Here is a 13051-nt window from a genome sequence, read left to right as displayed (position 1 = left end):
TTTTGCGTGATTGCCTTTGCTACTTCAGCCCCGTATGCTGAAGTTACGCGAAAAAGTAAGTACACTTGCAATTTTTTTTTGCAAAGCGGACACAAGTTAAAACGTAACTCAAAAAGCAGGTATAGATGCAAATGCCCCACCGTACACCCCTAAGGCAAAGACTTGCATTAAGTAGGCCAATCAACTGGACCAGAAAAATTACCCAGATTATGCAAAAGCCCATAAAGAACTTTGGGCCTAAAAGGCCTGTAGACCCAATAGCAGGAAACCCATCTCTAAATCCCAACGGCTAGTTAGTATAGCATGCTTCTAACGGTCGCATTTTGTTGCCCACTCTCCAACCATTATTCCACTACTCCTATAAAAATACTCTTATCTCTTTCCACCATTTGAGTCCTTTAATTTCTCTTAATCTGAATACAGCCAGCGCATTAGGAAAGCCAATAATCTGCCATTTTTCTAATGGAGACTCCATCATCAACAAGAAGAGCAACAAGATCACAAGTCCTTTCTGCTTCCAATAGTAATGAAGATTCAGCTTTTTATAGCAAAATTTCTTTAACTTGTTTGTGCCTATACTAATACTATCTTTTTTGTTCAGAGATGAATAAAGAATCTGAAAACAAACAAGTGACCACCAAATCAAGATCAGCTCTCATTGATTTAACAAATTCACCCATTGTTGGGCTAGCAAGTGGGAATTTGGAGACCCCATCATCTGCAAAAGGAAGAGAGTGTTGTACTCCAGGGTCAGGGGAGGCAATATTGAGGTGTCAAGTGAAGAACTTGTTACAAATGGTTGAGGAAGAAGCTGAAATATCATTGGCAAAAAGGCAGCCTCTTTTTCATGTAAAAGGTCATTTTGTTATTGCTCCTGCAAATACACCACTTGTGGATCTATCTGGTAATGAGTTGCTGCCACCTGTCACTGCATCTCCTGTACACGACAACTTTGTCATCTCTCGGGTATATTATATCAGCTTTCACAACAATTTAGCTTCTATACATTGATTGATAATGTATAACAAGTTATTGACTACAACGATATATCTATAATATTAGAATTTGTAACCTCGAAATAAGAAAAGCAACCTGCTAGAACAAGTTAAAATTAAACCAATAGTGTAAGGATTCTCTGCATTCAATGTCTATAAGTTAAATAAATGCGAGTCAACAAATAAGTTACTCTCAAATAAGTCATATCATTTTTTGACTAATATCTTTGTATACTATATTTTAAAAATTCAGTTATAATAATATTTTATTTATAAGGCATTTTATGTTGTTTCAAAATATATATAAAAGATGGTATAAAACTCAATGATTTGACTGACCCCATGCACGACAAAAAAAGAAGGTTTTTCTTCATTTACCTCGATTGGTGTTTGATATGAGATATTAAAGATTTTGAATTGTTTGTATATATTGTATGTTAGATAATGAATGAGATGTTTGAAGTGAAGAAAGAAGAGAGTAGTAGTAATATTACAAGATCTCTACTACTGGATTTTACTGAAAAGTCAGAAGAAGAGGATGAAGGAGTAGTTGATGAAGTATGTGAGACAATGAAGAAGATCAATGTTAATGGAAAAATAGGTGGAAAGCACACTCGGTTTGTGTATGATGAGTTTGAAGGAGTAGAAGAGTGTGCTGATTTTGCATTTGAAAGGATTGCCTACTCCTAGAGGAAAGCACTTGCATTTCCCCGAGGATACCGAATGAAAAGCTTTCTTCTTTTTACACCAACATCTGAGGTGTTTTATTATTTACTTTCTCTAACTTCTGGTCCATATTTGATTTGGACCATTGAGAATTTGCTGCTAACTGAAATAATTCAAAAATTATCTCTTTCCCAATCTCTCTCTCTCTCTCTCTCTCTCCCATGACAGTTTATCAATATAATATAGTGAATAAATTAATCTAGGTAAGTATCAAGCTGTGTAGTGCAAGAAAAAAAAATTATGGTGAAACAACCAAGCTCACTTAAGCAGATTCTGATGAAGTGGATACGAACAAGTAAATTTTGTGGTAATCATGCTTGAGAAAAGAGCAAAAATATCAAACAAGACAAATTTTGCATAGCAAAAAATATCACAGTAGTAAGTAGAAATCAAAACTTCTTTTTCTTGAGGAAACCAATAACTTCTTTTTCTTTTCCATAAGTAGAAATCGACTCTTATGAATATACTTTTTATCTACATCATATGAATTGAACACATATAAGCGTCAATAATAAACAATCAAGATTGGCCTTTCCCCCCAAGCAATCAAAATAGTCACAACATGCATTCACTTATCTACAGCCACCCAGACTTTTCGCGTATCTACAGGTCCTTGTCGATTTCGACCAAAGTAATGTGGCTTGAAATTCCTCTCAATTGATATCTTTACTGTTTCCTTATTCGCTTCTCGTGTTCCCAATTGTTTTCTGGTAGAATGCCTTGGTTTAAACGTGTTTGAATTCTCATATCTATCTGCTTCGTAGGATAATGGCTGAAGACCTTGTAAATCCTGCTCGGGAACATATCCAATTGGCCGTTTAGATTCATCCATTCTCCTAAATGTAATTGAAATCCTGCACATTGTAAAAGGTTAATGAGATGTTATGTCTAAAGCAAATGTTTGACAGAAGATTCACCAACAGGAAACTAAAGTTCCACTTTCAGCATAAACCTTTTAGTAGGAACAGCTGGCACACAATGTTTAGCCACATCAGCTCCATTTCCATTCAAGACAAGAGCAGACCTGTAGGAAGGTTATGCAATTGATAGTAGTCGAAATCTTGCAAGGACAAAGCTAAAACCCAGAATACTTACCCCACTGGCAAGGGAATTGCAATTGCACCGGCAAACTCACCAGGAGCCACTGTTTTCAAGTTTGATCCAAACACTATATTGCACTCGCTAAGGAATGAGACAGTACAAAATGGACGAACAAACTCATGATTGTCGATATGAGGTGGTATGCAATCCCCCTCTTCATAAATATTGACTATACAGCTGTCTGGAACACAATTTGGTGGCATAACATGCCATCTTACGAGCCTTCTAATCATGACCTTAAGAAGATTAGGCAATGGATCAACAGTTTCAGTCTTGAGAATCCCTGGGGGGTTGCCTTGCTTATCCTGCCATAAAGAAAATTCAGTTATAGATATCTACATTCCCTTTTTTAAGTGATCTACCCATATCTGTCACAACCTAATTGAATAAAGTCAGAAATAAAGCGAAAAAAGTTTTCTCCAGAGATGGACTAAAATCTAAAGCATACAGGCGATGATTCTGAGCCTCCTCTTTTCTTCTTCCCTGGCCCCCTCCCACTTGGAGCTTGGGGGGAAGGAGAGATTAGGATAATTTCAAGTCAAAGACTTACCTTAGCATAGTTGTAGCAACAACCAAATTGGATTGTCACACGTCCTTTACCCCTCATCCACTTCCGTGGCGCTGTATAAGTTCGCTCTAAAACAATCAAAATAGAGCAGGTCAGAGCACGCTAACGCACGGAATTAATAACTGAAGTACAAAACAAATAGGTATTGAAACATAAGGAGGAAGTAGATAGAAAATTTTACCTTCGTCCCACAATCATCAAGGAAAAGGTAAAACCACATCAAATTGATTTGAAGATGTGAGTGGAGACGGAAAAAATCCTTAAATCATTATGATGACCACCAGAAGTGGAATTAAGATTCAAAACTGAAATTTGAAGACAAGCATAAAACATTTGTGCAAAATGCACATGCCTTAACAAAGTAACTGACACACTTTGCACAATTAACTTAAAATCCCCGTAGAGCAACTCTAAATTGATGCCTCAGTCTTTGATTTTGGCTTTGCTTCCCATATTCCATGCTCAATAGAATTCTGGAATACCTTATCTAGTATTTTTTCAATCAGGGAACAATTTCTAAGTTTTAACAGGAAATGAGTAACTAATTGTGTAATCTACTTCATCCAAACGAAACATGAACAAGTTTTCTCTGTTAGATTTAGCAAGGGCTAAGGCCTCATCATAAATTCCTGAGTACAACAGTAACTTTCATCTGGAAAAGAAAGAAAAAAGGGTTCGCAAAGTTAATAAAGAAAAAACTGACCTTTTAATTGCCCATTCTTCCCCATCTCCTCAAGCTTCTCTACAAATTTAACAATCCTATTTTGCTCAGCCATGCTAAAGACACCAGTATGTAGCTCCAAGCCATCAAGTATATTCACAACTTCCCCATTAACTCTTTCCAAGCATATGAAATCCTTTTTCCTCTTTACATTACAAAACCGAATGTGCTCTCTTTCCTCCCTTGACAGTTCCATTTTTCACTTAGTCTCCTGAATAGAAGTTTCCTCTTCATTCACACCATTGCCATTACCTAACTGACTACTCCAGCTAGTCGACTCACTAATATCCTCAGCATCAAGCTCATCCTCCTGAGCCATATCTGCCCATGACATTTTCATCCTCAGGCTTGCTGCAGGTATGGGTGAGCTGAATGTTTTACTTCTCGAGGCCTCTTCAACAGGTCGTGATGAGCGATCTGCACCACCTACATAACTATCTGATCTATTCCTACGCACCGATGCCTCATCAAAACGCTCAGGCCCGTCTGCACCGTCTTTCCAACTACCCAATGAGTTTGTATCTGCAGTATCATAAAAGTCAGCACACTCTTTCCAACTCCCAAGTGAATTGTTGTCACAATTGTCAAGTTTTCCGTTACAATCATTGGAATCAGGAAGTTCTGGAGTAAAAACTGTGAAATTCTCTTGTTGCTTAAAATGTTCTGCACTATCTGCGCCGCCTTTCCAACTACCCAATGAGTTTGTATCTGCAGTATCATATAAGTCAGCACACTCTTTCCGACTCCCAAGTGAATTGTTGACACAATTGTGAAGATTTACGCTATAGTCATTCGAATCAGGAAGTTCTGGAGTAAAAACTGTGAAATTCTTTTGTTGCTTCAAACGTTCTGCACGATCTACACCGTCTTTCCAACTACCCAATGAATTTGTATCAGCGGTATCATATAAGTCAGCACACTCTTTCCAACTCCTAAGTGAATTGTTGACACAATTGTCAAGATTTCCGTTACAGTAGTTCGAATCAGGAAGTTCAGGAGTCAAAACTGTAAAATCCTCTTGTTGCTTTAATCGTTCTGCATCACCAGCAGCCTCTGCAGTCATAGCAACAAACTCTCTGATCAGAGAACTCACTAATCTATAATTTCTTCTTTATCAGAATCCACAACATAAGAATGAAAAGATAAAAAAAAAAACAGTTTGCTACACCACATCATTATCCACCTAAGAAATTTCAAGCTTTCACAACTTATCTACAAACTATATGCATACTATGTTGAACCAACATGTTGAGCCATCTAATGTTATGTTCCACACTAGATTTATAAGGACATCCAAGTGGGTTCATAAAAGTCTTGGTTACTCAACATATTGTGCTTTAAGCTCTTCCATTGGATGCTCAGGTTCTTTCATATAGTATCATAGTCAACTTTTGTTATTCATGCTTTTACACCCTTAAGTCCCCATTAAAGTCCATACTTGAAACTAGGTCGAGTTATACTTGCAGGAAACTGGTATATAATATCAAATCTCACATTGGTATTTAAAGACACTTAGATGAATTTACAAAGATCTTGAACTACTTCACCCATTGACTAAAATGCTCTAGGGCTACAAAGATACTTATCAAATCATTAACACTACATGAATCTTGGCTGGATTTTGGTACTCTTGGGTAGTTGTAACAGTGTGGAGATCCCAAGTTCAAATCCCAACCACCACATTCAGTGTGAGCTCATATGCTCAAACCTTGGTGGACAAGATTCTTGCTCCCGTGCTTGTGGTAACAGGCCCAAGACAGAGTCAGGAATTTATGCAAGGAGATTTAAAAGGAAAGAAAAAAGCTAGAATGTCACACATGGAATTTGAAGTTGTGACCTAATGCAATTTTTTAACACCCTTTGCCACTACACTAGAATCTAAAATCTTACCTAATGTCAAGGGGATTCAAACAGTTTACATATAACCAAAAAAAAAACTCATTTTTGCCCTATTTGCACAATATAATTTTTCGACGGAGGGGATTCAATTGAACCCCAATGGCTCTACATAGCTCCGCCCTCCCAAGTTGGCTGGTTCACCAACGTATCAAAAGCCAGAAAACCCATAATGGGGTTTCAAAAAAAAAAATCACAATAAGGAGGAAAACCTAAAAGCTGGAGAATTTATGCATATGGTGAGCATTGTGTGTAAGTGTATTGAGGTAATGCACAAAAAGCTGGGGAATTTATTATATGCATAATGTGAGTATTATTACTTACACAAGGTACGAAAATTACCAATTCCTTAAACATGTTACAACATTATTACAAAATTTTAAAAGGGATAAGAAGAGAGAGTTACCGAGGTCGAGGGATCGAATGCAACGGGAGAGTGTGAGCGTACAGCTTTGGCAGAGGCCACGAGAGAGAAAGGGGAACCAATTAGATAGAAACTCAGAGGCAATTAGGAGTTCGTCGGCGGTGTAACTGAGGAGAAAAGGGTCGATTTTTCGGCTTCGTTGGTGATCGGACATGGCGGCAAGTTGACTCAGTGAATTGGGGTGGTCGAGTCAATGAGTATGGAATTGCAAGTAATGCAAATTATTTATTTAAAATAAAGGAAATTTTCACATAATAACAACTACTCGGCTCCCTGCTTTTTAATTTTATAGCTTATATTTCAATTTACAACCAACTAGCCTAAAAATAATAAGCTAAGATTCAACATACAATTCCAATAGGTTCTCGAAATTACTATTTAATTTTTTAAAAAGATTGCTCAGAGCTTTTACGTTAATTTTTGAATAAATAATTATGACTCAAATATTAGTTGAACAAATCAAACACATTTGGGTGGTAAAAATTAGATTTTTAACAAGCTTAAATATGTGGGTTTAAATTTTGAATTTGATTTTGTGAGAAATTTGGAGTGGGTGTTATTTAGACTTGTTAGAAATAGTATAAGGAGGTTGTATATAAAATTTGCAGTCATTTAATGGAGATTTGGACTGGTTTTGAACAAGAATTGCAACTGAAAATTGTATAAAGGTGTATAACAGTGTATAAGATGTGTTTATACACTATTATACATAATTATACAAAAAATTAACTTCGTCTTCTTCCTTGCGTCTGTTATGAAATTTAACTCAAATCATGCTCAAAATCTACTCCAAATCACTTCAGATTTAAATTTTGAACTTCTTTTGATATTTTTAATAAATTGGAACAACACCTAATCCAAACATCTAACAAACTCAAAAAATCCTATTTTCTAAAGCAAAGCTTTGAATGACCTTCAATTATGGACTTCTACTCTTCAATTTTCTTACATTGCAACCAGGTGACACAGGAGGAGAAACAGTAATAGCGGACAACGCCTTGAAGCATATGTAGAAGATGTGAGAAGAAAAGAGAGTGAAAGCAATGGTTGTGAGAATACAGATTTAACTCCATAGGTTTTAGAAGCAATGTTTGTAAAAATAAAGATTTTGAATTTGCTAGTGCTTTCAAAATATGTACAATATGGGCTAGGTCAGGTAAAACTTAAAGATATGAAGTTACGAATATTTTCTTGTAATTCTTTCTTAAAATAATTGTTTCAGCTTAATATAGACAGTAAAATATTACTCTCTCCGTTCCAGTTTATGTGAACCTATTTTCTTTTTGGTCCGTTCTAAAAAGAATGACCCATTTTAAATTTGAAAACAATTTAGCTTAAACTTCCAATTCTATCCTTAATAAGAAGTTTTTATAACCTCACAAATATTCTGGACCCCATTTTGACTTGTTTAGGATTACAAATTCAAAAAGTTTTTATTTTTTCTTAAACTACGTGTCCAGTCAAACAGGTTCAGATAAATTGGAACGGAGGAAGTATACTACTACTCAAAAAAGAACTAGATTGGAGAGTAAGTTTAACTCGAAAAGGGTAGAATTGTCGGTTCATGTTAGAAAACAGTGGCAGTTGAGGTTCGAAGCACACCCCGACATTGATTTTCGTACCTCGACTAAAGGGCAATGGCCAATGAGAGTTTCTCTTGAGTTTTTATATTTTTTCCACTTAAAATTGAAAGACTTGGATATTTAATCTTAGTTTTCTTAATTTATTCAATTCTTTACTAAATCTTAATTGTACCCTGATTTATATTATTGGTTTAATTGCATCAAATATTACAAGGAAGGTAAGTGTGTTTTATTTCAGAATGAAAAAAATATCTTTACAATTGAACCATACATATGACTGTTCAATGTACCTCACCCTATATGTAAGATTAGCTATAAAGAATAATGTTAGATAAATTGTAGGAATTCAATGGAGAATTCGAGGACTTAGCAGCTAAATCAAGAGCTTTACAGAGAAGCTCGAGAGGATCAACAATGGCGATAGAAGAAGATGATGAAATTAAGAGGCATGAAAGGATTGAGAGAGAAATTATAATATCGGTATATTGATGACTGTGATATGTAAAGTACATTAATTTATAGAGAATACAAGCTCACACAATTCAGTCTTGATTCTCTCCACTCTCAGCTATCAAGTTGACTACGTAATTACTAACTCCAACTAACTTTTAACTAACTCTGTTGGCGTGGCATTCTTATGAACTAACACTAACTAATTTCCGAAAGAACTATATTTGTGTATCAACACTCCCGTTGCAGAAGATCCTTGACCACAAGGATCAAAGGCTGGAAATCCTGTCTCGAGCATATTAAAGTATTCCCAAGTAGCATGATCTGATGATAGGCCTGACCACTTGACCAAGACCTGTGCAACTGCTTTATTACCCTTCTCCATCATCCTTCTTTGCAAAATAAATTCAAGGTCGGGGCAATGAGGCTAGCAACATCAGTGATAGGAGGGTATGAAATCTGAGCAGACACCTCATAACACTTCTTCAATAAAGACACATGTATATGTATCTTTACTGAAGAAGGAAAAAGAATAGTGTAGGCCACATACCTCACCCTCCTTATGATCTGAAAAGGGTCATAATACTTAGCAGCTAGTTTGTGAAATGATTGTGTTGATAGGGTAATCTGTTGTAAGGTTGGACTTTCAAATATACCCAATCTCCTATTTTAAATTGCATGTCACTCCTATGAGAGTCAGCTTGCTGCTTCATTCTGAGTTAGGCTCTCATTAGGTGATGTTCAATAGTTGCAATTTGAATTCTCTATTCAGAAATGTGTTACCAACATCAGCTGATGCATATTCACCTGGAAAGTAAGGCAGATATAGAAGAGGTGGCCTTCCATAGAGTGCCTCATAAGGGATGGTTTTAATAGCAGAATGATAAGATGTATTGTACCAACAGAGGTTGTAGATGACCACTCGAATCCATCTTTCTTCAGAAGGACTGTTAGGGATTTGCTTATGATGGCAAATCCTTGTACGAATTGTAAGCACGTGATTTTTGCCCTATATGAGAATTACTCCCAAAAAATTCAAAAATAAAATAATTTTTCTTGGTGTGCCATTTTTGTGATATTTTGTGACATTTTGAATAATTATTTGTATTTGTTTGTGCATGTTTATTTGCTAAATTAATAAAAAAATACAAAAAATATGTTGCATTTTGCATATAGGATTTAATTCTACAATTGTTAGTAATTAAAATTGTTTTACAAAAATTAAAAATTACAAAAATAGGCATCGTTTGCATTTTTAGCATTTAATGACCAAATATACAATTTTATGCTTAATTAATAATTAATTGTGCATTAATTGTTATTGGGAGTTAATTTGCGCTTAATTTAGTTCTTAATAATAATTTAAGTATTTTTATAATTTAGTTTTAGAAAAATAAAAGAAGAAAAGAGAGCGAAAATATAAAGAAAGTCGGAATTAGGCCTCTTCTTCAACTTCAAGCTACAGGCCCAAAAAATGGCCCAATCTTCCCTATGACCCAGTCCATTTCGAACTGGGTCAACCCGGTCCATAACCCAACACCCTATTATCTTGCATTTCAAAAAATAAAACAAAGAAAAACAAAAAAAAAATAGTAAGAAAACCCTAAAAACCTAAACTAGCCTACCCGCCCCCTCCATCTTCATCTTCCCCAACACTCTCAAAAAACCTAACGTCCATGGCTGCTTCCCTCACCAAGCTTCATCATCCTCCACCTCCAAGCTCCTCATCGACGCACACACAGCTGCGTCAACACCTTCACACGAGCACATCCTCCCTCACCAAGCTTCATCGTCCCCGTTTCGAGCTTTCGCCATGCCCAACCATGGCTGAGCTTCGATGTTCTCACATGGTAGCTGCCGCTGTTTCGACACCACCCAAACTAGTCCGGCAGTCCACACGCACGTACAGTTTTCTGCGTCATTTCCGAGTTACTGCTGTCCGCCATGGCAGCTCCCCGTCGTCTTCCCGTCATCCTCCTCGATGGACTGCCGCTGCCAAGATCGACCAGCTGTTGCTGCTTCTGTCTCAACCAAACGAACACAGCCATGGACGACCTTCGACGTCGACCATGTCGTCGTCCATGGCTGTCCGCGATGTGCTGCTGCCTGTCGCCGCCGGACTGCTACTGCCTGTCGCCGTGACCGCTGTCTTGACGTCGTGTTGCTGCTCGCTGCTTCGTACTGTTGTTGACGACACAAGACAGTCCGGTTAAAGTCCGGCAAAGGTCGAGGGTTTTTCGTCAAGTGAAGATACTATACGTTGTAAGTTCATCGTCAAGTTCGTTGTTTGTTTGGTCGTTGTTCGTCTTTCGATCCGGTTAGTAGTTTTTGAGTTTTATTTTGTCCATATTTTGTTTTGATATTTTCGAATCTAAAATCAACAAGTGTTTGTTTTGTTTATCGTTTGAATTAATTTTTAGTTCATGTTCATGTGTTATTTGTTAAATCAATTTTCAGATTTTAAAATGGAAGTTTAATTAGTTGTTTTCATGTTTATTTCATGTTTGTTGTATTGTTTAAGTAAGAATTTGTTAGTTTAATGTTTGTTAGATTCAAATTGAAATTTAATTAATTGTTTCTTCAATTTGTTTCATGTATTTGATGTATTTTCCGGAAATTGTTAGTATTGTTAAAGTTCAAGTTTAAATTCATAGTTGTTTCTTCTTAGTTTTGTTTTGTCATTTGCCTAAAAGAATTTAGTTGCAATAAGGGAAGTATGTTAGTTTTAGTCATTTGAATCCGTCGTTTTTATTTTTAGATTTAATTCATGTTCATATTATGTTTGTTTGATTTTGAATCCGAAATGTGTATAGTTTGATTTCTTGTTTACCATTTGTGATTATTTCTTGAATTAGTCTCATAATCTTGTTTAAAGTTTAATATAAGAATTGTTTGTTATAATGTTGTTAGAGTTGATTTTAAGTTCAATATGATTGAATTTAGAAATCTTCATACTTTGTTTGTTGTTGGTTTGAATCCGAAAATAGGATTGTTTGTTGCTAAAATATTGTTCAATCAAATTTTAGTTGTTCTTGGTTGTTCAATTTGTGTTCATGTGATTTGTTGTTGAAATGTTGTTAAAATCATGTTCATATGATATTGTTGTTATGATGTTCATCCGTGTTCATATTGTTGTTTGAACATTGTTAGAAATTGATCATATTGTCTATATTTTGGTTAAGTTTGATTAATTGATGTGTTATAGCTGATGGGTAGTTTGGTAAATTTGTAATATGTTCAGGGGTAGTTTGGTAATTTCAGTAAGGTCGGAAGGGGTAGTTTAGGAATTGTACATTTTGTAATTGTTTATTTGAAGCATGGGGGACAAAATGAAATGGGGTGGGTTGTGATATGATTATTTAATATAAAGGGGGGACAAGATTTAAATTAAAGGGGAATCTTGCATTATTTTAAATAATGCATGGGGGACAAAATATAATGGGGCGGTGTGATATATTTATTTAATGTAATGGGGATGAGTGGGAAGATAATGAGTTTGGTAGAGAAAGAGATTAATTTTAATTGATTAAAGGGATGGGATATATATATATGTGAAGTCTTGAACACAACAGAGGAGGAAAAAAAAGACAGATAGAAAAAAAAAAGAGATTGAAAAAAAAGCTGAACATTTATTCCGAAAAAAAATTGAAACTCTCAAGAAAAGAAAAACATACAAAGAAAAAAAAAATTGAAAATTAGAAGAGAAAGTAGTACACACCTGATAAATATTCTGGTATACAGGTGTAGAAATTAAGGGTTGAAGATTAACTAGCCTTTCAAAAATCTGAAAATTTCCCTTGGTTTCTGTCCGTTATTTTCGGCATTCCTGGATTTTATTTTGAATTTTTCAAAGCTGTCACTGGGATTTTCGTTGACTGGTTATTGCTGGTTATTGTTGCTGTTGCTGTGTTACGTATTACGTTGCTGACTTTCTTCTTCTTATATTGACAATATCAGGTACACAACTGTAATTTTGGCATTTTGTAAGCTGAAATGAAGAATGGAGTGTTAAATTTTTAATTTAGTTTAATTTAATTTTTGTATTGTATTTAGGTTATTCATGTATTATTATTCCGTAAATCACTGTCATCGGCATAACTAGGCATATTATAGCGACATATTAATAACGTCTTTACCAGATTATTAGGAAATATATTTAAACCTGATTATTAATTAAAATTGTTTAAATAAAAAAAATAGAAGAAATAACGTAAAAATGGCGTTATTGAATCAGTTTGGCAAAAATTAACTAAGTTCCTTATTCATAAGGTTTTTCGTCAACGATAAGTTAATCCGAATCATGTAGTCAATTTCAGTTATAACATGAATTAGTTTGCAAACAAGTATTAGGACATGATGAATTAAAACAAAGTTAGTTAATGTTAAATTGTTTAAATTTTTAGAAATATGATTTAGTACTCAAGTTTTTGTTTTTATTTTCTTTCAATTTTCAGTATTTGTAAATAATTAGTTTCAATAAGCTTAAGTCTTACTAATAATTTGAATTTTAATCCAACTATGGGATAATTAGTTTTTTTTATTTTTTTACTTTTCGATAATTCCATGTTGTATTTATGATTATAATCT

The 13051-nt window shown here is 35.0% G+C and overlaps 1 protein-coding gene and 1 pseudogene across 1 annotated transcript; one reads left to right on the top strand and one right to left on the bottom strand.

The window, feature by feature from the left end:
* The first annotated feature begins 364 nt into the window (after window positions 1–364).
* LOC107778866 (uncharacterized) lies at window positions 365–1903 on the top strand. The gene is made up of 3 exons (XM_016599192.2): window positions 365–523; window positions 602–966; window positions 1437–1903. The coding sequence occupies exons 1-3, from the start codon at window positions 463–465 to the stop codon at window positions 1683–1685; spliced, it is 675 nt and encodes a 224-aa protein (XP_016454678.1). The 5' UTR covers window positions 365–462; the 3' UTR covers window positions 1686–1903.
* A 197-nt stretch (window positions 1904–2100) lies between these two features.
* LOC107778862 (RNA demethylase ALKBH9B-like) lies at window positions 2101–6662 on the bottom strand (annotated as a pseudogene).
* Between the last annotated feature and the right edge of the window lie 6389 nt (window positions 6663–13051).

This window comes from Nicotiana tabacum, chromosome 3 (genome assembly GCF_000715075.1).
Source record: "Nicotiana tabacum cultivar K326 chromosome 3, ASM71507v2, whole genome shotgun sequence".
Taxonomy (NCBI): Eukaryota; Viridiplantae; Streptophyta; class Magnoliopsida; order Solanales; family Solanaceae; genus Nicotiana; species Nicotiana tabacum.
Note: the sequence above shows the minus strand (reverse complement) of the source record. Positions and strands in the feature narration are given on the sequence as shown.